Source organism: Siphateles boraxobius, unplaced genomic scaffold (assembly GCF_051911475.1).
Source record: "Siphateles boraxobius isolate OS27281-9 unplaced genomic scaffold, OSU_SipBor_1 7, whole genome shotgun sequence".
Lineage (NCBI taxonomy): Eukaryota > Metazoa > Chordata > Actinopteri > Cypriniformes > Leuciscidae > Siphateles > Siphateles boraxobius.
In genome coordinates, this window is record NW_027509197.1 from 33125050 (window position 1) to 33150730 (window position 25681).

General features: G+C 40.5%; 1 protein-coding gene across 1 annotated transcript in view; it reads right to left on the reverse strand.

Annotated features, from left to right (window-relative positions):
- Nucleotides 1-25681, reverse strand: part of ttn.2 (titin, tandem duplicate 2) — a 162185-nt gene that overhangs the window by 27331 nt on the left and 109173 nt on the right. The window contains exons 188-204 of the mRNA XM_077215908.1: nucleotides 25037-25333; nucleotides 24648-24950; nucleotides 24260-24559; nucleotides 23882-24169; nucleotides 23470-23772; nucleotides 22470-22772; nucleotides 22045-22350; nucleotides 21675-21962; nucleotides 21301-21591; nucleotides 20919-21206; nucleotides 19366-19953; nucleotides 19159-19263; nucleotides 18864-19061; nucleotides 18460-18756; nucleotides 17781-18368; nucleotides 17322-17624; nucleotides 107-17209 (exon numbers count right to left, since the gene is read on the reverse strand). Coding sequence (XP_077072023.1) covers nucleotides 107-17209; nucleotides 17322-17624; nucleotides 17781-18368; nucleotides 18460-18756; nucleotides 18864-19061; nucleotides 19159-19263; nucleotides 19366-19953; nucleotides 20919-21206; nucleotides 21301-21591; nucleotides 21675-21962; nucleotides 22045-22350; nucleotides 22470-22772; nucleotides 23470-23772; nucleotides 23882-24169; nucleotides 24260-24559; nucleotides 24648-24950; nucleotides 25037-25333 — 22149 coding nt within the window. The remainder of the gene's footprint in view (nucleotides 1-106; nucleotides 17210-17321; nucleotides 17625-17780; nucleotides 18369-18459; nucleotides 18757-18863; nucleotides 19062-19158; nucleotides 19264-19365; nucleotides 19954-20918; nucleotides 21207-21300; nucleotides 21592-21674; nucleotides 21963-22044; nucleotides 22351-22469; nucleotides 22773-23469; nucleotides 23773-23881; nucleotides 24170-24259; nucleotides 24560-24647; nucleotides 24951-25036; nucleotides 25334-25681) is intronic.

Here is a 25681-nt window from a genome sequence, read left to right on the forward strand (position 1 = left end):
AAGTATCATAAGTATAAGAAACAAAAATATGGATCAAAGATTTAAAATAATAATCAAACAAATGTGCTACAATCATGATGCGGTAAATTAAATACTTTTAGTTTACCTGTAATCTTTGTTCCTTCTTTAGTCTCAAGTGGCACTCCTATACCATACTCATTTTCACCAGTAACTCTGAAATAATAAACCCCCCCTTCTTGAAGGTCAATCACTTTATAAGTCAACCTGGGACAACTGTCTGTAATCCTGGTCCAGCCCATTTTAGTTGCCTCGCGGAGATCAACAAGGTAGTTCTTGACTGGAGCACCACCCTCATTCTCAGGAGTATCCCATGAAATAGTTGCAGAGCTCCTAGTGACGTCCTTTACCTCAATGTGGGCTGGTGGGCCTGGAGAATCAAGGACCTTTACACTCAATGTTAGTGTAGCAGTTCCAGCAACATTTTGCAGGGTTACAGTGTATTTCCCTGAGTCATCTCTTGTAGCTTGCTCAATTGTGATAGATGTGCAGTTATCAGTTGTATCAATAGCTGCCCTTACTCTCAGATCAACATCTGGTTTGTTCCACATTACATGTGGGACAGGCTTCCCCTTGAATGGGATTCTAAGGGTAAATGAGCTGCCATCTTTCACAATCAGTGTCTTCCTCATTTCATTACTGATGAGGAAAACTGGCTCATCTTCTCTGTCCTTTGCTAACTGTGGATCGGTTTCATTGCTCGGCTCACTTGGTCCAATCTTGTTAATTGATCTTACTACAAAGATATACTCTGATCCTAGTGTGAGTCCAACCACTGTGAACTCTGTGCTCTTAGTGTTATTGACACCAACTGTCCAGTCCTCATCATTGGTTTTCCTGTATTCCACCATGTATCCTGTAACTGGAGAGCCACCATCAAATAATGGCTTGTTCCAAGAAAGTGTTATAGATGTTTTAGTAGAATCAATTATTTTAGGTTTAGCTGGAGGTGATGGTAGGAACAATGGATCCTCTGCCTTTGTCAATGGACAAGGTACACTTGGGGAACTCAAACCAGCAGCATTCTCAGCAAATACTCTGTATTCATACTCGCATCCTTCACGAAGATTGGAAGCTTTTACTCTCAAGTCATAAACAGGCTTTTTGTTGACACGTACCCAACGAAGACCGGATTTCTCACGTTTCTCAATTACATAACCATAAATGCTACTGCCTCCATCAGAGACAGGTCTTTCCCAGCAAATTGTCATTGCTTCACTTGTAACACTGGTGACTTCAACATCTGTTGGTGCAGCAGGGACTGTAAATGGATCCATTGCCTTAGCAGGATCACTCTCAAGAGTTTCACCTGTTCCATACTTATTAACTCCCCGAACTCTAAATATATACTCATTACCTTTGAGCAGTTTTGTTACTTTACATGTTGTGGCCTTCATGTCTGCATAGACCAGAGTCCAGGCAAGCCGGCTTGTTTCACGTTTCTCAACTATGTAGTGCTGAATTTCCGCACCTCCATTTTCTTGCGGTGGTCCCCAGGCCAATGTACATTTCTCTGCAGTCAAACCAGTTACCTCCAATGGTCCAGATGATGGGCCGGGCCTGTCCAGCACCTTACAGTTTACTGCTAAAGATCTGGTGCCTGCAACATTCTGCAATGTAAGAACATACTGTCCTGAGTCTCGTCTAATAGCATCCGTCACAATTAGTGTTGTACTAGTTATTGTTGATGAAATCTCAAATCTGGCCTTGGCTTCAATTTCTTTTCCATCCTTTGTCCATGAAATCACAGGAATTGGACGTCCTGATATTTCAGCATCAATTCTCAGTATGTCTCCAGCTTTCACTACAACCAGTTGTCTTAGCTTGTCCTCAATTGTGATGCGTGGTGGATCAACATCATCTTTTACAGTTACAGGTCCTGTACTCTCTGATGGTTCACTAAGTAAGCCAGCTGCATTCTTAGCAATGACACGGAAATCATATCTTTGATCTTCAATTAGACCAGTGACATCAAAGAATGTTTCTTGAAGATTGGTGAAATTACACTTTAACCACCGACCATCTGGAAGTTCACTGCGTTCAACAATGTAACCAGTCACCTTAGCTCCACCATCAAACTCAGGTTTTCCCCAGGAGAGCGAAACAGATGTTCTTGTGATGTTCATAACTATTGGCTGACTTGGAGGCGCACATGGATCTCGGGCAGAAACAGGGTCACATGCCTTTGTGCAAAGTCCAATACCAGCTATATTTTCAGCATATACTCTATACTGATAGAAGAGGCCTTCTTCCAAACCAGTTACTTTGAACTGAGTTTCTGGAATAAGTACTCTGTTCATCTTTGTCCAGAGAATGCTGCTCTGATCTTTGCATTCCAAGTGATATCCAATGACTGGACTTCCACCATCACTTGCTGGTTTGTTCCAGGTAACTAACATTCCTGATTTAGTGGCATGAGAAACTTGAAGACTGGTTGGAGGGCCTGGAGGTGTGAAAGGGTACTGTGCAACAATTGGGGCAGAGTCAATTGCATGGCTTTTACCGTAACGGTTCTCTGCAGCAACACGGAACTGATATTCTGTTCCTTGTGTCAAACGAGTTATTTTGATTGATGTTCTTGCAACTGTTGCTGAAACAATTTGCCACACTGTAGTGGTCGTATCTCTCTTCTCAACTACATAATTATTAATTTGACAGCCACCATCATAAATTGGAGGGTCCCATGATAGTGAAATAAAATCAGCACTTAATTCCTCTACCTTGATTGTACCTGGTGGACCCGGTTTATCAAGAACAATGACACATATTTCTGCTGATTTGACACCAAATGTATTGGTTAAAGTAATTTCATATTTTCCAACATCCTCTCTTGTTGCATCCTTGATGACAATCTTGGATGCTGTCTTTGATGTCAGAACATTAACTCTAGTTGTTTGCTTCAATGAGTGACCATCCTTTTTCCATGTAACCTCTGGAGATGGCCTGCCTCTGAATGGAATATCTATTTTGAGATCATCTCCTGATTTTACACTGTATGTATTAAACAGCAAATCAATAATGGGTTCAATAGTAATATCTCTTGCCACAACAGGTGCTCCCAGCGGTTTAGTATCACTCTTTCCTTTGTCATTAAGTGCTGTAATTCTGAAGCTGTATTCCTCTCCTGTTGTAAGTCCTTCAATTGTGGCTTCCAGTGCCTTTACTGTAGCACATACTGTCCATTTATCTGATCCCTTAGTCATCATTTCCACCACATAGCCTGTGATTTTGCTGCCACCATCATGATCTGGCTTTTCCCATGCTAGAGTAACAGTGTGGCGAGTTACATCAACAACTGCAATTTTACCAGGTGGTAAGGGTGCTTGGGATACTTTGATAGCCTCGGTGGTCTCTGCAGGCAAACCAACACCAAGTTCATTCACAGCCAAAACGCGGAAGTGGTAAAGACCTCCTTCTTGGAGATCATCAACCTTGAATGAATTTCTGACACAGCTGTTTGTCACAGTTGTGAATGCCAGCCTTTTAGATTCACGCTTCTCCACAATGTAATGGCTGATCTTGGCTCCACCATCAATTTGTGGAGGCTCCCATTGTAGAAGGACATGGTCTCTCTTTACATCCCTAATTTCAAAGTTCACTGGAGCACTTGGAGAGTCAAGGACTTTGACATTAATAAATGCAGATTTTGAGCCACATATGTTTTCAAGGGTCACAACATACTTTCCTGTGTCAAATCGATTAACATTGTCAATAACAAGCACAGTGTAAGAGCCTGTAACTTCAATTTGAGCACGCTCTGGTAAGGTACCATCTGCCTTTGTCCACTTAACCTCTGGCTCAGGCCTTCCCCTTATAGTGACAATTAAGCGTAGTGTTGCACTGGCACGAACAGTCACACATTTCCTAAGATCTGCATCAAGTTCTACCTCAGGAGCTTCAAGTTTTTCAGCAGCAATTACAGATCCTGGAACATCAACTTGTTCTCCAGCCCCCTCAATATTAATTGCACAGATACGGAAGTTGTATTCTGCATTTTCCTTTAATTTTTTTACTGTGAAGTGAGTTGTTTGTACTCCGGTTGGAGGAGTGCACACTGTCCATTCATCTTCACTAACTTCCTTTGCCTCAACAATATATCCTGAGACCGTTGCGCCACCATCATAAATTGGTCTACTCCATGCTAAGGAAACAGTTGTGCTTGAGTGGTCTGTCACTTTAGGATTATTAGGAGGACCAGGGGAATAAGTTGCATCACAAGCTTTGTAATATTCAGATGGCTCACTTGGTGTGCCAACACCAGCTGCATTTTCAGCAGATACTCTGAATTCATAGAAGTGTCCCTCTGTAAGCCCAGTGGCTCTGAATCTCAAGTCATTGAGTCTTTTCTTGTTACACTTTGTCCATCGGATACCCTCTTTATCACGTTTCTCAAGAACATAACCATCAATTTGTGATCCACCATCCTCCTCTGGCCGTTCCCATGTGAGGACTATTGAGTCTCTGGTGATGGCACTTGCTTCTGGAGTTGAAGGTGATCCAGGTTTGTTGAAAGGATTTTTTGCAAGGACAGGTTCAGATTCAAGTGGTTCACCAATACCATACTTGTTTACTGCCATGACTCTGAATATATACTCATTACCAGGTAGGAGTTTAGTGACTTTGTAACTGATAGCTTGAATTGTTGGTTCCACTACTGTCCAAGACAGTCTACTAGTTTCCCTTTTTTCAATGATGTAATGAGAAATACCAGCTCCACCATCATGTGATGGGTGGCTCCAATGCAAATAGCATTTTTCTGCTGTGACACCAGTTATTTTCAGAGGGCCATCAGGTGGACCAGGTCTATCAAGAACCTTTACATTAATTGGTACCTGCTTTGTTCCACCAACATTACTAAGACTTAATTGGAAATGACCACCATCTACTCTGATGCAGTCCTTAACAGTCAAAACTGTTCGTGTGATTGTGGATTTAATCTCCATTCTAGGTGTAGCACTGTCAATTTCCTTTCCATCCTTAAGCCACATAATATCAGGAAGAGGTTTGCCAGCAATATCAGCATCAATAGTAAATGATTCACCAGCCTTTACAATGGTAACATCTTTAAACTTGGAATCCATAGAGACAGATGGAGCTTCAATCTCGTCCTGAGCAGTAATTGGTCCAGTGCTTTCAGAGGGTACACTTAAAATACCAGCTGCATTTCTGGCTATTACTCTAAATTCATATCTTTGTTCTTCTTCTAATTCAGTTATTGTAAATTGTGTGTCTATGATATTTGTGAAACTGGCCTTCATCCAACGACCTTCAGGCAGCTTCTTTCTTTCAATGATGTATCCTGTAATTGCACTGCCACCATCATACTGTGGTTTAGACCACTGAAGAGTTATCAGATTTCTTGTAATAACAATTGCTTCAGGAGTTCCAGGTGGATCACATGGATCACGTGCAACAACACTTTCTGAGACTTTGCTTGATGGACTGATTCCTGCAATATTCTCAGCATACACTCTGTATTCATATTCAATTCCTTCCTCCAGACCATTTGTTCTCAATCGAGTGTCAGTAATAAGAAGCTTGTTAAGTTTAGTCCATAAAATGCTGTTCTTTTCTTTACGTTCCAGGTGATACCCAATAATAGGGCTGCCTCCATTATTGCTGGGGGGTTTCCATTCAATTGTCATGTGGTCTTTTGTCACTGATGAAACAAATGGAGCACCAGGAGCTGCAGGCTCAGTGAAAGGATAACTGACCACAACTGTTGCTGAATCCAATGATGTGCTTTTTCCATATCTGTTCTCAGCAAACACTCTAAACTGATATTCAGAACCAGTCTTCAGCTTTGAGATTTTGATTGTGGTACGAGCAATGGTTGCTGAAACAATCTGCCAGTTAGTAGTAGTTGTATCACGTTTTTCCACTATGTAGTTGTTTATCTGACAACCTCCTGTGTATACTGGTGGCTCCCAGGAAATGGTAACATAGGTAGCACTTACTTCATCCATTTTGACTGGTCCGACTGGTGGGCCTGGTTTGTCAAGAATGATTATGCCAACTTCCTCTGTGACAATACCTATATTATTTGTGGCTGTGATTGTGTACTTGCCAGAGTCCTCTCTATTTGCATCTTTAATTTTAAGAACTGTTAATGTTGCCGTGCTCAAGACATTCAATCTGGTTGTTTCTTTCAGAGATTGTCTATCTTTCATCCATGCAATTTTCGGAGTTGGACGACCTATAAATGGTATTTCCACTTTGAGATCTTCACCAGCTTGAACACTGTATGTGTTGGAAAGTATTTTGAAGCCTGGTTCAATATTTACATCCTTGGCAATGACCGGAGCAGCTAATGGCCTTGGGTCACTTTTTCCTTTCTCATTGTAAGCTAAAACTCTAAAGAGGTACTCTTGTCCTGAACTAAGTCCGGTCACTATACCCTCACATGTTTTGGTAACTGCAGCAACTGTCCATTCCTCTGATCCTTTTGGCTGCATTTCAATATAATAACCCAAGATTCTACTACCACCATCATGATCTGGTTTATCCCAGGAAAGTGATGCTGTGGTTTTTGTCACATCAGTCAAAGTTACCTTGCCAACAGATAGAGGAGGATCAGCTGTCTTCACAGATTCTTCTGTTTCTACAGGCAGACCAATTCCAAATTCATTTTCTGCCATGATTCTGAAGTAATAAATACCACCCTCTGTCAGATCACCAACTCGAAAGCTGGTCTTGGAGCACTTAGTAGTAATGTTTGCAAATCCTTGTCTATTTGATTCCCTCTTGTCAATTATGTAATTTCTTATTTTGGAACCACCATCAATAAGTGGTGGTTGCCAAACCAGTGTGGCATAATTTCTTGATATATCTTTCACAACAAGGCTCTGTGGAGCACCTGGTGTATCGAGTACTTTTACTGCCACAAATGCTGATTTAGAGCCAGCACTATTTACCAAAGTCAGAATGTATTTTCCAGCATCATTTCTGTCACATACATCAATTGATAACTGAGTGTAGTCTGGTCCCTTTTCTAATTGGGCTTTATCTGGTAAATCTCCCTCATCCTTGGTCCAGTTTATCTCAGGAATGGGGCGTCCTTTGAATGGTATGTTAATTCTCATAGAACCTCCAGCAGGCACAACAATACCTTTTCTCAATTCAGAGTCAAGCTCAATTTCAGGGGGATCCATCTTATCCACTGGTTTGATGGTTCCTTGGATGCCCACTGGCTCACCAACACCCAGTTTATTAAGGGCACATATGTGAACTCTGTATTCTTGGTGTTCAGTGAGTTTAGTAATTGTAAATTTAGTATCACTTAATCCAGAGGGTGGAGTACATGTGGTCCATTCTTCTTCATCAACTTTACATATCTCAACAACATAGCCCTGGATGTCTAAGCCACCATCATATATTGGTCTACTCCATGCAATTGTAATTGAATTCTTTGTAGTGTCAACAAGGTGTACATTAGTTGGTGGGCCAGGCTTAAATGTTGGATCACAGGCTTTGTAATAAACAGTTGGTGGACTTGGTTGTCCAACTCCAGCAGCATTTTCTGCAGATAACCTGAATTCATATTCATGATCCTCTGTCAAGCCTGTGACTCTGAAACGTAAGTCTGTGACCCTGCGTTTGTTACATTTTGTCCACCGGACTCCAGCTCTGTCTCTCTTCTCTATGATGTAACCAACAATCTCACTTCCACCATCAGTCTCAGGACGAGTCCAACATACCGTCATAGAGTCCCTTGATATATTTGCTATTTCTATGTCTTTAGGTGGTCCAGGTAGAACAAAAGGATTTCTCATAATCACTGGTGCAGATTCAAGTGGTTCACCATCTCCATACTTGTTGACAGCCATGACACGGAATATGTATTCATTTCCTTTTAAAAGCTTGGTAACTTTAAACATTGTTGCTCCACAATCACCTGAAACTACAGTCCAAGCAAGACGACTTGTTTCTCTTTTCTGTATGATATAGTGAGAAATGCTACTGCCACCATCATGTCTTGGAGGTAGCCATGACAATGAACACTTCTCACATGTAACACCAGAAATGGTCAAAGGACCTTCAGGGGGTCCAGGTCTATCTAGGACCCTTACATTGAAGGAAACAGACTTTGTTCCAGCAACATTAGCGAGGTGCAATGTGTACTGTCCTCCATCAATTCGAATGGCGTCTTTGACGACAAGAATTGCTTTAAAGTCAGTGTTCTTGATCTCAGCTCTTGAAGAATTCTCGACTTCCACATCGCCCTTAAACCACTGCATTGTTGGAATTGGCTTTCCTAGTACGGATGCTTCCAGGTTAAATGTGTCTCCAGCATTCACTGTCAAAATCTGGCTATATACTGAGGCAACCTCATAGGTTGGTGGTTCAATTTCATCCTTTGCTGTAATTGAGCCTGTGCTCCCAGAGGGCCGACTGACCGATCCAGCTCCATTTCTGGCAATAACTCTGAAATCATATTTGTAGTCTTCTATCAGACCTGTGACTGTAAATTCAGTTTCAAGAATGTTAGCAAAACTAGCTTTCATCCAACGGCCCTCTGGCAGGTCTCGTTTCTCCACAACATATCCAGTGACAAGGCTACCTCCATCAAATTCTGGTGCTGTCCATCTAAGTTTTACTGAGTGCCTTGTCACAATCACTGGCACAGGGGTGCCTGGTGGGTCACATGGGTCACGTGCCACACAACCCTCAGATATTTTGCTGCACATTCCAATTCCAACTATGTTTTCAGCATAAACTCTGAACTCATATTCAATGCCCTCTTCCAATGAAGATGTTTTGAATCTGGTGTCTTGAATGAGTGTTTTATTGATCTTTGTCCAAAGAATACTATTTTTCTCTTTTCTCTCAAGATGATATCCTAGAATAGCACTTCCACCATCTGAGACTGGTTTGTGCCATTCAACTACCATAAACTCTTTTGTGAATACAGACACAAATGGAGTTCCTGGAGGCCCAGGCTCTTTGAAAGGATACTGGGCAAGAACTGGATCTGAGTCAATTCCATAGCTTTTACCATATCTATTCTCAGCAAAGATCCTAAACTGGTATTCAGATCCAGTTTTTAAATTACAAACTTTAAGTGTCGTCCTTGCTACTGTTGCAGAAACAACTACCCAGTTTGTGGTGGTGGTGTCTCTCTTTTGGACAATATAATTTGAAATCTGGCAGCCTCCAGTGTATGTTGGTGGGTTCCAAGACAGTGTAATGCTCTCTGCACTCACTTCATCAATCCTGACTGGGCCTGTTGGTGGGCCAGGTTTTTCAAGTATGATTATTTCAACGGTGGCTTCCTTTTGTCCAAGTACATTAGCCACAGCAATGTTATACATACCACCATCTTCTCTTGTTGCATCTTTTATCGTAAGAGTGGTATGATGTGCAGTGTCAGCAACATTTACTCTTGTGGTTTGTTTCAGAGCTGAACCATCTTTGGACCATGTAATTGTTGGTTTTGGATGACCAGCAATTCGTGCTTCAATTTTCAAATCTTGCCCAACCTGTACATTGTATGTACTAAGTTTTGTTCTCACTGAGGGCTCAATAGTAAGGTCCTTTGCAACAACAGGATTTGCCAGGAGTCTGGGATCGCTCTTTCCTTTATCATTAACAGCAATGACTCTAAAATGGTACTCCCCACCTTGGGCTAAATTAGTTACAACAGTGTCAAGGGATTTTACTTGAGCACAAAGAGACCATTTATCTTGATCTTTTGCTTGCATTTCAATTTCATAATGAGTAATTCTGCTGCCCCCATCATGCTCTGGTTTTTCCCATTTGAGAGAAACACTCTTCCGTGTTACATCCACTACAGAAACTTTACCAGGAGTTTGTGGCACCTCTGAGATTTTCAGTGGTTCTAGAGTCTCTGCAGGCAATCCAATCCCATGTTCATTTTCAGCAAGAACTCTGAAGAAATAAATGCTCCCCTCTTGGAGAGGTTCAATTTTCCATGTCATCTTGTTGCAGGAAGTAACAGCTGAGAATACCTTTCTTGTACTCTCTCGTTTTTCAACAATGTAGTTTTTTATTTTAGCTCCACCATCCAACAAAGGTGGCTCCCAGGTAAGAGTGACTGAATTTTTTGTTATTTCCTTCACACGGAAGTTTGCAGGTGCATCAGGAGTATCTAATACTCTGACACTAATAAATGCAGATTTTGTTCCAATGGCATTCTCCAGAGTTAAAGTGTATTTTCCACTGTCAAATCTATTAACATTTTCAATGATGAGTGAAGTGAAACTGCTTGTAATATCAATCTGAGCTGCCTCATTGATTTCACCTTCAGCCTTTCCCCACTTGACTTCAGGGGTCGGCCGTCCACGGATAGGAACAAACAATCTGAGAGAGCCTCCAGACCTGACAGTGATCATCTTTCTCAGGTCAGCATCAAGATCAATATCTGGTGCTTCAAGTTTATCCTCTACGATAATGGATCCAGGGATATCAGTAGTTTCTCCCACGCCAACCTTATTTATGGCACAGATTCTAAATTTGTACTCATGCTTTTCAAGGAGTTTTTTAACCTCAAATCTTGTCTCTGTTATTCCTGAGGGTGGTGTACACATTATCCATTGATCAGAAGTGACTTCATGGGCCTCAACAATGTAACTTTGAATCTCACATCCACCATCATAAATCGGCTTGCCCCAATGCAGGATAACAGATGCTCTTGAGACATCAATTACCTTAGGGTTGTTTGGTGGACCGGGCTTGAAGACTGGATCCACTGCCTTGAAGTACACTGTGGGTGTACTTGGTTTACCAACCCCAGCTGCATTCTCAGCAGACACACGGAATTCATAACTTCGGTTTTCAAGAAGACCTGTTACTCTAAAGCGTAGTTCACTCACTACACGTTTGTTGCATCTTGTCCACCTAACGCCCTCTTTGTCTCTCTTTTCAACTATATATCCTGTAATTGCATTACCACCATCATTAGTGGGCCTTTCCCATGTGATAACCATGGAATCCTTTGTTATATTTGACACTTCAACATTACTTGGTGAATCAGGTGGGACGAATGGATTTGCTGCAATCACTGGATCAGATTCCAAAGGTTCACCAATTCCATATTTATTTACAGGTATCACTCTGAAAATATACTCATTTCCAGGAAGGAGTTTTAAAATTTTAAGATTGAGGGTTTGTACCTTAGATTCCACAACAGTCCAAACTAATCGGCTGGTCTCTCGTCTTTCCACTATGTAATGAGACACCTCCGCACCTCCATCATGCAATGGAGTTTTCCAGGAAATGCAGCACTTTTCACTGGTAACCCCATAGATTGAGATTGGGCCATCTGGAGGTCCAGGTCTGTCCAGAACCTTGACATTGATGCAAACTGATTTCTCTCCACCAACATTTTTCAGTAGTAAGGTATACTGGCCTCCATCAACACGGATAGCCTCCTTCACACTAAGAGTAGTTGTGAAGTCAGTATTCTTGATCTCAAATCTTGCAGTATTTGTAAGTTCTTCGCCAGCTTTTATCCAATGAACTGAAGGAATGGGTTTGCCAAGTATCCCTGCATCTACTTTGAATGATTCACCGGCATTAACAACAATAGTTTGTGAATATTTAGCATCCAAGTCAATTTTGGGTGGATCAACTTCATCCTTTGCTGTGATTGCACCAGTGCTGTCTGATGGAGCGCTAGACACGCCAGCAGCATTTCTTGCAATGACACGGAACTCATACTGCTGCTCCTCTACTAAGCCACTGACGACAAATTCTGTCTCAATGATATTAGCAAAAGAGGCTTTCATCCAGCGGCCATTAGGCAATTCTTTCTTCTCAACGACATATCCAGTGATCTTGCTGCCACCATCAAAGTGTGGTGGTGTCCACCTGAGTGTTACAGAGCTTCTTGTGACGATAACTGCTTCAGGTTTGCCTGGAGGATCACATGGATCTCTAGCCACCTGGATTTCTGATACTTTGCTTGCTTTGCTTAGCCCAACTATATTCTCAGCATAAACTCTAAATTCATATTCAATGCCTTCTTCAAGGCCACCTATCTTGAATCTTGTGTCTGGAATGATCGTTTTGTTTTGTTTCACCCACAGCAAGCTGTTTCTTTCCTTAATCTCAATATGATATCCCAAAATCTTGCTTCCACCATCACTAGTGGGTTTGTTCCACACAATAACCATGCTTTCTTTAGTAGCAGACTGAACAGTGGGAGTTCCTGTTGGATTTGGAACCTCAAAGGGATATTGTGCAACAATAGGCACAGAGAGAAGAACGGAACTCTTTCCATATCGATTTTCAGCAGCAATCCTAAATTGATATTCACAGCCAGTCTTTAATCTTGCAGCTTTAGTTGTTGTTCTCGCAACTGTTGCAGAAACAATCTGCCAGTTTGTGGTGGATGTGTCTCGCTTTTCAACAATGTAGTTATTAATGCTACAGCCTCCTTCATACTCTGGAGGCTCCCATGATAATGTAACACTGTCTGCAGTTACCTCATCTATTTTGATTGGGCCAGTTGGTGGTCCAGGTTTATCAAGTACAATAACATTGATGTCTGCTGTAGCTTCACCAGCTGAGTTTGTCAGTTTAATAGTATATTTGCCCACATCATCCCGTGTTGCCTCTTTTACCACAAGGTAAAGGTGTTTCTCTGCTACTTCAGCATTTACTCTTGTTGTTTCTTTCAAAGCAATGCCATCTTTTTGCCAGGTAACTGCTGCCTTGGGCTGGGCAACATATGGCACATCAATTTTCAGATCATCACCTGCCAGAACACTGTATGTGCTGAATACAAGTTTGAAGGCAGGAGCAATAACAACATCCATAGCAACCACAGGGACATTAAGTGGACGTGGATCACTGGTTCCCTTTTCATTGGTTGCTGAAATACGGAAGGAGTATTCTTCACCTTGTATTAAGCCGACAACAACTGCCTCTGTTACTTTAACAGTCATTACTTGGGTCCATTTTTCACTGTTTTTCGTTTGCATTTCGACAATATAACCAGTAATTCTGCTTCCTCCATCATTGTCCGGCTTCTCCCAAGAAAGTGTTACACTGTTGCCAGTTACTTCTTTTAGAGTCACTTTTCCAGGAGGAAGAGGCTTCTCAGAGATTTTTATAGCTTCCTTGGTCTCTACTGGAAGACCAATACCAAACTCATTTTCAGCTAAAATTCTGAAGGAATACAAGCTTCCCTCTTGTAAGCCTCCGATTCTCCAACTTGTTTTGGGACAAGAGGAATTAACAATGGAATATGCTTTTCTTGTAGATTCACGTTTTTCAACAATATAATGCCTGATTCTTGATCCACCATCAATTACTGGAGGATCCCAGATGAGTGAAGCAGAATCTTTTGTTATATCTTTGATTGTGAGGTTTTGTGGTGCACCAGGAGTGTCAAGAACTCTGACATTAACAAATGCTGTTTTAGCTCCTGAACTGTTTTCCACTGTTAGCATGTACTTTCCACCATCAAATCTGTTTACATTCTCAATAAGCAGTGTGGTGAAGGATGATGTAATATCAATGGATGCTCTATCAAGGGGTTCACCATTCTCCCTTGACCATCTGACTTCAGGAGCAGGTCTTCCTTTAATTGGGACAAATAATCTTAAGGTACTGCATGCTCTGATGTTCACTACTTTGCGGAGGTCTGAGTCAAGCTCAACTTCAGGTGGAAGGAGTCTGTCTTCTGCTTTCGGTGAACCAGGCACAGAGGCTGGTTCTCCAACACCTTCACAGTTAAGAGCTGAAATGTTGATCTTATATTCTTGGTTTTCAATAAGGTTGGTTATGGTGAATGATGTTGCTGTTAGACCTGCTTTTGGAGTGACAATTGTCCATTCATCTTCCTCTGGCAGGCATGTTTCAACAATATAACCTGTGATATCCGAGCCACCATCATAAACTGGTTTATTCCAAGCAAGAGTAATGGATGACTTTGTTGTATCCAAAACCCTAGGATTTCCAGGGGGTCCAGGTTGGAATATTGTGTCACATGCTTTGTAAAATGGACTTGAAGGGCTTGGTGCACTTAAGCCAGCAGCATTTTCAGCTAAGATTCTGTATTCATACTCATGTCCAGGTGTTAGTCCTGACACTTTGAGGCGCAGATCAGTAACAGTCCTTTTATTGCATTTTACCCAACGAAGACCAGTCTTATCTCTCCTCTCAATGATATAGGTATTTATACTACTTCCGCCATTATGTTCAGGATGTCCCCAACAAACCACCATTGAATCTTTTGTGATAGAAGTTACTTCTGGTGGCTGTGGAGGATCAGAAGGCACATATGGGTTGGTGGCAACAGCAGGCTCAGATTCAAGAGGTTCCCCAACTCCATACTTGTTCACAGCCATGACTCTGAAGATATATTCATTTCCTTTCAGCAATTTGGTAACCTTATAGCGGTTAACTTGTAAATCTGTGGCTACATTTGTCCATGTAAGTCTACTTGTTTCACGTCTTTGAATGATGTAATATTCAATCTTTCCTCCTCCATCATGAAGTGGTGGAAGCCATGACAGAATACATTTCTCTGTTGTCATGTCTGTGACATGCAGTGGTCCCTCAGGTGGGCCAGGTCTGTCAAGAACTTTAACATTGAAGACAAATTTTGCAAATCCTCCCGGATTGCTGGCAGTTAGAGTGTATGCACCACCATCTCTACGTAAAGAATCTTTGTTAATCAAGCAAGTATAGAAATCTGATGTTTTGATCTCTAGTTTTCCAGTATCTTCAAGCTCCTTGCCATCTTTAGTCCAAACCAAGGATGGAATTGGGCGACCTGTAACATGTGCATCTAGCTTGAAGATATCACCTGCTTTCACCACCACACCACTACTGAAACTTGCATCAGCATCAATCTTCGGCTCTTCAATGTCATCTCTGCAGACAATTACCTCTGAAGGTTTAGATGGTTTGCTAACCGCTCCAGCTGAGTTCCTTGCTAATACACGGAATTCATAAGAAGCATCTTCTGTGAGACCACTCACAGTAAAGTTTGTTTCAAGAATGTTGCTGAAGTTGGCTTTGAGCCAGCGACCATTAGGAAGTTCTTTTTTCTCGACTGTATATCCAGTTATTGAGAAACCACCATCACCCTCTGGCTTTGTCCACTGAAGAGTAACTTCATGTCTAGTAATGTTAAGGGCCACTGGTTGACTTGGGGAGTCTATGGGATCAAGTGCATATGTCATCTCAGATGGCTTGCTTGCTTTGCTGAGACCAGCCAGATTTTCTGCAATAACACGGAATTCATATGCAATACCATCCATCAGACCTGGTGATTTAAACATATTGCCAACAACTGGAGCTTTGCTGATCCTCTGCCAAAGTATGCTGTTCTTCTCTTTCCTCTCAATGTGGTATCCTAAAATTGGGCTACCTCCATCTGAAGAGGGTTCATTCCAGCTGATTGTCATTGAATCCCTGGTGAAGGCAACTATTTGTGGAATTCCTGGCTGTCCTGGAACATCAAATGGATAAGCAGCCACCACCGGTTGTGATGTTATGCAGGGTCCAACACCATATCTGTTCTGAGCTTTAACACGGAGTTGATATTCAATGCCAGTTGTAAGGCGTGCAGCTTTGAATGTTGTGCGGATAACAGTTGCTGCCAGTTCAGCCCAGGATGTACCAGTGGTCTCACGCATCTCAACAATGTAGTTATTAATTGGAACTCCTCCATCATTTTCTGGAGCTTCCCATGATATTAGAACATAGTCACAAGAAACTTCATCCACTTTTATTGGTCCAGTTGGAGGTCCTGGAATATCATGTACTTGAACAGTAATAATTTCAGTCACAGTTCCTAGGATGTTCTTTCCAGTCATTGAATACTGTCCTCCATCTTTTCTCTTAATTTCATTAATGTTGAGAATAGTAGAAGTTGCAGTATTTTCAACGTTTATTCTCTGTGTTTGTTTAAGTTCCTGATCTTCTTTCGTCCATACAACAATTGGTCTTGGGCGACCGAGAACAGGGATCTCAACTTTAAGATTATCACCTGCTTTAGCTACCACAATCTTCTGATGTATACCTCTGAGGTCAAATTCTGGAGCTGTGGTTTGCTCCTTAATTACAACTGGTCGACATTCACGAGGTTCACTCCTGCCTGACATGTTTACAGCAAAGATGCGGAACACATATTCTGCATTTTCCAACAATTCTGTTGCAGTGTAGTCCAAAGCTTTGATTGTTGTCACATGGGTCCACTGATCAGAATCTTTCAGTTGAGCCTCTATCACATAGCCAGTTATTCGACTACCACCATCATATTTTGGTTTTGTCCATGCAAGAGTTGCTGTGTCTTTGGAAACATCAGAAACAATCAGATTATCTGGTGCAGAAGGAGCCTGAGAAGCTCTTATTGGTTCAGGTGTCTCTGCTGGTTCACCAATACCCCTTTCATTCTCAGCTAAAACTCTGAAGTAATATTCTGCGCCCTCTTCCAAATCTGGAATTTTGTACGAGCATTTCTGCCAGTTTGCAGTTATAGTTGAGAAAGCCTTTCGTGTTGCTTCCCGCTTTTCAATAATATAATTTGTGATCTTTGAACCACCATCAATAATTGGAATCTCCCATTGTAAAGTAATGCTATGCTTTGTGATTTCCCTTGGTTTCAAATTTACTGGAGGTCCTGGGGTGTCCACAACACGAACATTGACAAATCCAGTCTTCTTTCCAGCAACATTTTCTAATGTTAGGACATATTTCCCAGCATCATATCTTGTACACTCAGGGATGACTACTAGAGTGTATGATTCAGTAGTGTCAATATGAGCACGGCCTTTAAGAGGTACGTCTTCCTTATGCCATGTTACTTCTGGAGCTGGCCGGCCCTTTATTGGCACAAATATGCGGATTGAAACACCTGACTTCACAACAAGTGTTTTTCTCAGCTCTGCATCAAGTTCAAAGTCAGGAACCTCCTCTCGATCCACCAGTTCAATAACTTGCTCAACTTCAGAGGGTTCTCCAAGTCCTTCTGAGTTCTGTGCTCTGACTCTGAAGTGATATTTTCCTCCTGATTGTAGACTTGAAACTACAAATTCTGTTATTCTCAAGGGAGTAGTTGTGTCTTGAACCCAATCATCATGTCCTTCCTTTTTATGTTCAACAAAGTATCCTGTAACATCAAGACCACCATCATAGAAGGGTCTACCCCAGTTAAATGTTGCTGTTGTTTTGGTGGTGTCAGTAATTCGTGGGTTGGATGGAGGCCCTGGTGGATCTGAAAAATAATTAAATGATAATGATAAATAATCAAAATTCTTTGATACAAAAATTAATAAGAAAAAATATCTGGAAATATGTCATTAAAAAAAGAACAATTATCAGCTTACATGCAATATCCTTTGTCATTACAGGTTGTGATGGCTCACTGGGCTCGCCAAAACCAGCCTTATTCTCTGCAGTGACACGGAATTCATATTCAATTCCCTCTGAAAGGCCTGAGACCTTATAACGTAGATCAGAAATTGACTTCTTTGAAGCTCTGACCCATCTCATTCCTCTTCTCTCTTTTCTCTCAACACTATAGCCTCTAATGTCACTTCCCCTATCTATAGTTGGTCTCTTCCAGGAAATTGTTACAGCATTTCTACTGACATTATCAATTTCTGGTTTTGATGGTGGCCCGGGGGGTCCTGCAAGAAAAGTGAAGAAGTTGAAAAAACAATAATGAAAAAACAATAATATATATTTATATATATATATATATATATATATATATATATATATATATATATATATATATATATTCTGAAACAAAATAATGCAGTAAAAATGGAAGTTGGGCTAACCAAAGCTGTCAACCATTTTAACTGGTCCAGACTGTGTTGCATCCCCAGTGCCATACTGATTGACTGCTGAAACACGGAATATGTATTCATTTCCCTTTATCAGCTTGCTGGCAACATGGCGGCAATCCATAACATTTTCAGCAAGCTTTGTCCAGAGTAGGCGGCTGGTTTCTCTCTTTTCTAATATATATGATTTGATACTGCAGCCACCATCTTCTTCTGGTGGCAACCATGTCAATGTGCATTTTTCAGCAGAGACACTGCTGGCTTCAATAGGACCTGGAGGTCCAGGCACATCTAGGATTTTCACTTTAACTTTTTCTTCTTTGATACCAAATGGATTGCTTGCACTAATGGTGTACTCTCCAGTGTTCTTTCGGCTGGCATACTTGATAGACAAAGTTGAAGATGTGGGAGTGCTTGTGATTTGGACAATATCTGAGGATTTGAATTCTCTTCCACCCTTAGACCACACAGCTGTAGGAGGTGGTTTGCCAAGAATGCTTGATGCTGTGATGACAATTGTTTCCCCAGACCTCACAGTCACTCCATCCTTCATTTCAGGGTCAATTGTGATAGTTGGCGGTTCTGTAAAAAGGTAGTTAATGATTATAAACATTATTATGTTTATGGAGGGTTTGATTAAGCAAATTCATTAAAATCTGACAATATAACTTACCATATTCATTTTTGCAGATAAGAGGCTCAGTTGTCTCTGAGGGAGCACTGATAGCTCCAGCTGCATTTTTAGCCCTTATTCTGAATTCACAAGTACAGCCTTCCAGTAGGTCTGTAACAGTGTATGCACAGCTTTGGACATTCACATGGTTAGCCTTCATCCATGTCTTTCCAGGATGCTCTAATTTCTCAACAATATAGCCAGTCAATTTGTGGCCCCCGTCATACTTGGGTGCAGTCCAAATAAGTGTTACACTGTTTCTTGTGACATTGATCACATCAGGTTTGCCAGGTGGATCTATAGAAATAGACAATAATAATAACAAAAATCATTTTCTGCTCTCTTCCTCATAAGCAGCACAAATAGAAGTAGGAAAAGTAAAAAGATAGCACACTGAGACTCACCAATAGGATCAAGAGCAACAAGTGATTCAGTTGTTTTGCTTGGCTTTCCAAGTCCCGCCACATTCATAGCTATGACCCTAAATTCATATTCCAGGCCTTCAACCAAACCGGTCACTCTGCATTCTTTCACTCTCAAAGGTGTCTTGCTGGCTCTCTTCCACATTAAGCTATTTCTATCTTTGAATTCCATGTAATATCCTATAAGCAATATTATAAGTAAACGTTTTTAGATACGACGAAACTGCTAAATAACTACAGTAAATAAATAAATAACTGTAGTTAAGAAATGTTTTACCTGTGATGGGAGAGCCTCCAGTATCTTTTGGATCAGACCATGTTAGGATAGCAGACTCATGACGAATGCTCACAACCTCAGGTGGTGCTGAAGCCCCTGGTGCATCTGGTGTAGGGAAAAGTGTGTATTTGATGTAAACATATGTTTTAAATATCCATCATATTTCATTAAATAAATAAAAATTGGGCTTTCCTGTTAAATACTTACTGAATGGATGTTTAGCAATCACTGGATCAGATCTGAGGAACTCTCCAACTCCATATTTATTTTCCGCACAAACTCTGAAGATGTATTCTGTTCCGTCATGAAGTCTTGTAACTCTCATAGAGTTCTTCTGAATCGCAGAAGCAACTGTGACCCACTTGTTGGCAGTAGAATGCCTCTTCTCTAAAATATAGTTGCTAACTTCTGATCCACCATCCTCTTTGGGTGGGCCCCATTCTACAGTAATCGCCTCTGCTGTGATCTCATCAAATTTGATAGGACCAGTGCATATTCCAGGCTTTCCAACAACTTTAATGTCAATAGCTGATTCCTTTGTTCCAGCAATGTTTCTCAAAATGATAGTGAATTTGCCAGCATCGAGTCTATGGCAATCACGAATTAGCAAGACCGTGTTTGTTGCGGTTGATTCAACTGAGATTCTGCCACTATCTGATAAAGTAACATCACCCTTTTTCCATGTGACTGCTGGAGCAGGTATACCGATAATAGGGATATTAAGGCGAACAGTGCTTCCTTCCTTTGCCACATAGCTAGAGTCTGGCAAGCCTTTAAGGTTACATTGTGGAAGGACTGTAAAGAGAAAAGAGAAAAAGGAATGTATATTAATGGACATGATTGTATACCCACTAAGACACAAATGCAACTATTAGGTACACCAGGGCTTCTGAAAGTGTGGGGAGAGCACTTCAGTAGGGCTGGGTGACAAATATATAATATAATGATATATAATATAGTTATAATAATAATAATAATAATAATAATAATAATGTGCAACCAGTTTCAAACAACAGAGATATTGCTTTATATTTTATATCACGGTATGTTAATCTATCTGCTGAGTGTGGGGCTGCTTAAAGTTATTAATAGGGCTGGGGTAATAAATCGAAGCATCGCAAATCGATAAATGATTCTGGATCGATTCTGAGATTTTCAGAATGCATCACGATTCTCTCTCGCACAAGCGCTCTTCTTCATGAGCATTTGAGTGTGCGGTTAAAAACTAGCCTAGAGCGCTATCTGCTGTTAAAAACTAAGCTCAGAATCGATTTGAGAGAGAATCGCAATGCATTCTGAAAATCTAGAAATAGATCTATGAATTACGATGCATCAATTTATTGTCCCAGCCCTAGTTATTAACATGTCAGAGCAATAAAGAAACATGGGTGAAGGAGAAAATAAAGACTGAAACATACCTGAAAGTTATTAAAAGCACAATAAACCATGCAAGAGAACTGAATTATTCAGATTGGGGGGTTAGGAGAGATTGGGGGTTAGGAGCCTTGCTATCGAAACCGTAACCTTTGAGTTACCAGTATGACTCTCTAACCATTAGGCCACAACTGCCCCAATTCAGCACCCAAACGCTGACAGGCAACCTTCCATGCACACACAAACGAGGTGCACACACAGAAAGCAGTCTTGTCAGCATGCATTCAGTTCTCTTGCATGGCCCATTGTACCTGAACGGACAATTACACACACTTTGTTAAAATGACTTGACTTTGAAAACCTCTGAAAGTAGATTATATGAATACCTATTTGATCTTTAGCCAAGACAGTGAGCTCAGTTGACGGTCCCTCAGCTGCTTCATTAATGGCCTTGACTCTGAACAAGTACTCCTTTCCTTCAACAAGATCACTCATTGTGTACTGTGTGAGCTTTGACTTAGTTAGAAGCTTCCACTTGTCTTCGCCTTCATTGATCTCTAGAGCATATGCAACAACATGGCTTCCACCATCACTGATTGGCTTCTTCCAGCCAAGAGTGCAAGAATTCTTGGTGATCTCTGAGGGTTTAAAATCTGTAACTGGTCCAGGTTGCTCTGCAATATACATCAATATAAGAATTTGGTATAATTAACAGATCAATGTATTTAAACTTTAAACTAACTTGCAACATTATCAAAGAAGTCTCACCTGAGGCTTTGACTGGTCCAGCTGTCTCACATCCCTCACCAATGCCGTATATATTTTCAGCTAGGACTCTGAAGCAGTATGATTTTCCTGCTTCGAGATTAGTTATCCTGAAAGACGTCTTGGAACACTCAGGAGCGACAGAGGTCCATGCCTTTCTCTCAGCCAGACGTTTTTCAACAACATAGCTCTTAACTGGACTACCACCATCAATTAAAGGAGCATCCCAAGTAATTGATACATGGTCCTTTGAGGTCTCCTTAACAATCAGATTGACTGGGGGTCCAGGTGTGTCTGTGTACATTTACAGACAGTAGTTAGATACAGTAAATAATAAACCTCAACTTGAAAATTGTGAGAAAAAAAAATCAACTTACCAAGTACTTTGACAATAATGGTATATGACTTGGTACCACTACTGTTTTCTAGAGTTAGGACATATTTGCCGGCATCATATCTGTTGATTTCTTCACAATAAAGGAAAGTATCCCATTCAGTTGTCTTGATCATAAGACCTTGTCTCTCTTTCAAGTTTGCATTGACCTTAGTCCATGTTGCCTTTGGAGCAGGACGCCCTCTCAGAGGTACATAAATTCTCATTGTGACTCCAGCACGCAAAACTAGTGCTTTTCTGAGATCTGCATCAAGTTCAGCCTCAGGAGCAACTAAGAGTAAAATTAAATGAAAATAATATCAGAAATGTATAGATTTTGAAATCCCATATATTTAGTTATGATATATACTTACTCAGGATATCCTTTGCCATATGTTTTCCAGGAACTTCACTTGGCTCTCCAAATCCAATCTTGTTTACAGCAGTAACACGGAACTGGTATTCAGTGTTATCCATAAGACCAGTAACATTAAATTTTGTTGCCTGGAGATTCTTTGGAACATTGCACTTCAGCCAGTCTTCTGCATCTGCTCTCTTGTACTCAACAAGATAGCCCATAATTTCACATCCACCATCATAGGCTGGCTTGGTCCAGGACAAACTGATTGAACTGTGTGTAGAGTCAACAACCTTTGGAAAAGCAGGTGGTCCAGGAGGATCTATGATAAAACCACAGAAATAATGTGAGAAACAACACTTAAATGCATGAACTATAAAATGTATTTTTTTGACAACTTAATTGTTAATTATCGTCCAATGCAGTATTATTAGTACTTACACACTGGGTCTACTGCAATTACACCAACTGATGGATCACTTGGTTTGCCCAGACCAGCTTTATTGAGTGCAATGACTCTGAATTCATACTCGGATCCCTCTGTAAGGCCTCCAGCTTTAACTGTCCTGTCAATAACTGGTCTTCTGTTTACTTTAGCCCAATTGAGGTCTTGAGTTTCACGCTTCTCTACCATGTATCCAAGAATAGTAGCCTTGCCATCATCAGCAGGGGCCTTCCAACTGACAGTCATGTGATCTCTAGTGATATTGGTAATAATTGGAGGTTCACATGGTCCTGGAACATCTGAATTTGGAAATTAAAAATATATATATTTAGGTTGGATTTGTTTAATCACATTATTTTTTTTAAAGAATATACATTTTCAAAATTATATAATATATTTACATTAATTTTAGAGATCAACCGATAATTGGTTTGACATTTTTGAATGATATTTAGGTTTTTCTAATGGTGAAAAGCCTTTAAAGAATATCACCCAAAACACCATTACAACTTATTATTGACCAATAATGTAGTTAACCAATAATACATTGCTCATGTTTATATTACTTAATGTACATAACAACCATTCTATGCAGTAAAAGCTTACAACAAAATCTACCTGTGCAAAACTTTCAACATTAGATTAACACGTACAGTTAACTTCATTTTTGGCATTATCCATCAACATAATTACAACCCTGTAGAAAAGTAATGCAACATGTTTGATTTTAACTAAGACTAGAGTACTAAACTGGAGTACTACAAGTGGTTTTTCATTTCCCTAGAATGTATGATTTTTGCTGTAAACTATTGGGCATCATACAGCCTTCTAAATAAAGAAAAAATTAAGAGTACATTCTAAATTATTTTTAGTTAGATGTAATATTATTTATATAAGTAATATAAAAAAGTCAATGCTGTAATGAAAATACTGTAATGGTCACTCATCTGTCTATTTCTATAATATATAAATGCACAAGAAAGAATAAAATGTTACCAAATGGATTCTTGGCGATCACAGAATTAGTCACAATTGGGTCTCCAACACCATACTTGTTCTCAGCACTGATGCGGAACTCATATTCATGGCCTTCAATGAGTTTCTCCACGGGACAGTCCGTTATCTGACCATTAATGTTAGCAGTAACTTGTGCCCAGTTAGCTCTGCTTGTTTCACGTTTGTCAATAATGTAATTTGTGATTTCAGAACCACCATCAGCAAGAGGTGGCTCCCACCTCAGTTTCACTCGGTCAGCAAAAACATGGCTTATCTTCACTGATGCTGGGGGTCCAGGTTTATCTGCAGAAACAGAATTATACATTTTTCACATAACAAATACACTTTCTTAAATGTTTGAAAGACAATACACACTCAGAGCTTTTTTGGCATATTTTTAATGTTAACTTACCTAGAACCTTCAATTTAATGTTGCCAGACTTTGTGCCACTTGGGTTCTCAGCAGAAATTGTGTACTCGCCAGACTCTTTTCTTGTCACAGAGAACAGTTCCAAGGAGGAGAGATGTACCTTCTGAGTCATTTTCATACCTTCTGCCAATTTTAATGTAACACCATCTTTCTTCCAAGTAACCTTTGGCATTGGTTTACCATAAACTTCAGCCTCCAGGCAGACATTTGCTCCAGCTTTGACAACAATTAAGTTCTTCATTGCAAGACTAATCTCAACTCTAGGTGGAACTGAGATAATAAAAAGAGAGACATCAAATAAACTATATAAAGTCCATCATTTAGAAAATTATAACATTATTGGTGGAACGCAAGACTTACCATGCTCTGCAATAACTGGGATAGCATCAGATTCCTCTGAGGGTAGACTGACATTAATTGCTGTCTTTGCAATTATTCTGAACTTGTACTGGGCTCCCTCCTCAAGTCCAGGAACAATGTATTCTTCCTTTGGTACATTTTGACTGCTTGTGTTGACACGCATCCATTTGTCACCTGGAAGCTTCAGAGATTCAACATAATAACCAATGAGTTTGCTTCCACCATCATGTTTTGGACGGTTCCAGACAAGAGAGACAGAATTTCTGGTCACATCAAGAACTTGGGGTTTGCCAGGTGGATCTGAAAAAGAATATACATAAAACTTGTAGTGCTTTTATTTTAACTTTTATTAAAAGTGACAGCAGCATGTTTTCCCCCCTACACATACCAACTGGAGATCTCGCAGTGATAAAATCTGTCTGTTTGCTTGGTTTGCCTTGTCCTGCTTTGTTAACAGCAGACACTCTGAATGTGTACTCCAGACCATCGATGAGGCCAAAGCATGTATATTCAGTTGAGCGAATAAGGACCTCATTTGCCTTGACCCACAAGAGGCTATTTCTTTCTTTGCGCTCAATGCAATATCCTGTGATGGGACTGCCACCATCGTTCACTGGTATCTCCCAGGACAACACAACAAAGTCCTTGTTGATTTTGTTGACACAACAGTTCCTTGGCTCACTGGGTGGATCTGAAATCGGACCAATTGTATTGGTGTTAATAAAGCCTAATCCCTTTGCTTGTCTGTGTTCAAATGTGTCAATTTATGAGACTTACCAAATGGATATCTAGCAATGACCTTCTCAGCGTAAATTGGTTCTGAAATTCCAAAGCGGTTTTCAGCACGGACACGGAAGCCATACTCTTTGCCACATGTGAGCTTTCCAACTCTGCAACTGGTCTTGGTGCAAGATGCAGCTGTGACCCAGTCACCTCTTGTCACATCACACTTCTCAACAATGTAGTTTGTGATGTTGCTGCCACCATCTTCAGCAGGTGAATCCCATGCTAGTGTGCAGGCATCTACGTCCACCTCAATAATTTGTAGAGGACCCTGTGGAGGACCAGGAATGTCTAAAGAAGAAAATTTTTTTTTAATTCAGTAGAATTCAAAATAGACTTCACCTTTTGAGACTATTAAGAAAATGTTCTTAATAAATATCACAGCCGTGCTGATATACATCCATATTGTATATTGCTACTCGTGTGATATTGCTCATATATATAGGGCTCAACATTAATGCTTGTCCGCTTGTCCAGGACAAGTGGATTTTTTGAAGGGGCAAGTAAAAGATAATTTTACTTGTCCGACTGGACAAGTAGACTGATTAAAACCTCAGTGACAAAAAATAATTAAGGAAGCATCGCAACGCGAGAATTCAGTGAGAATTAATTACAGTCATCGTAAACAGCAATTGCCAA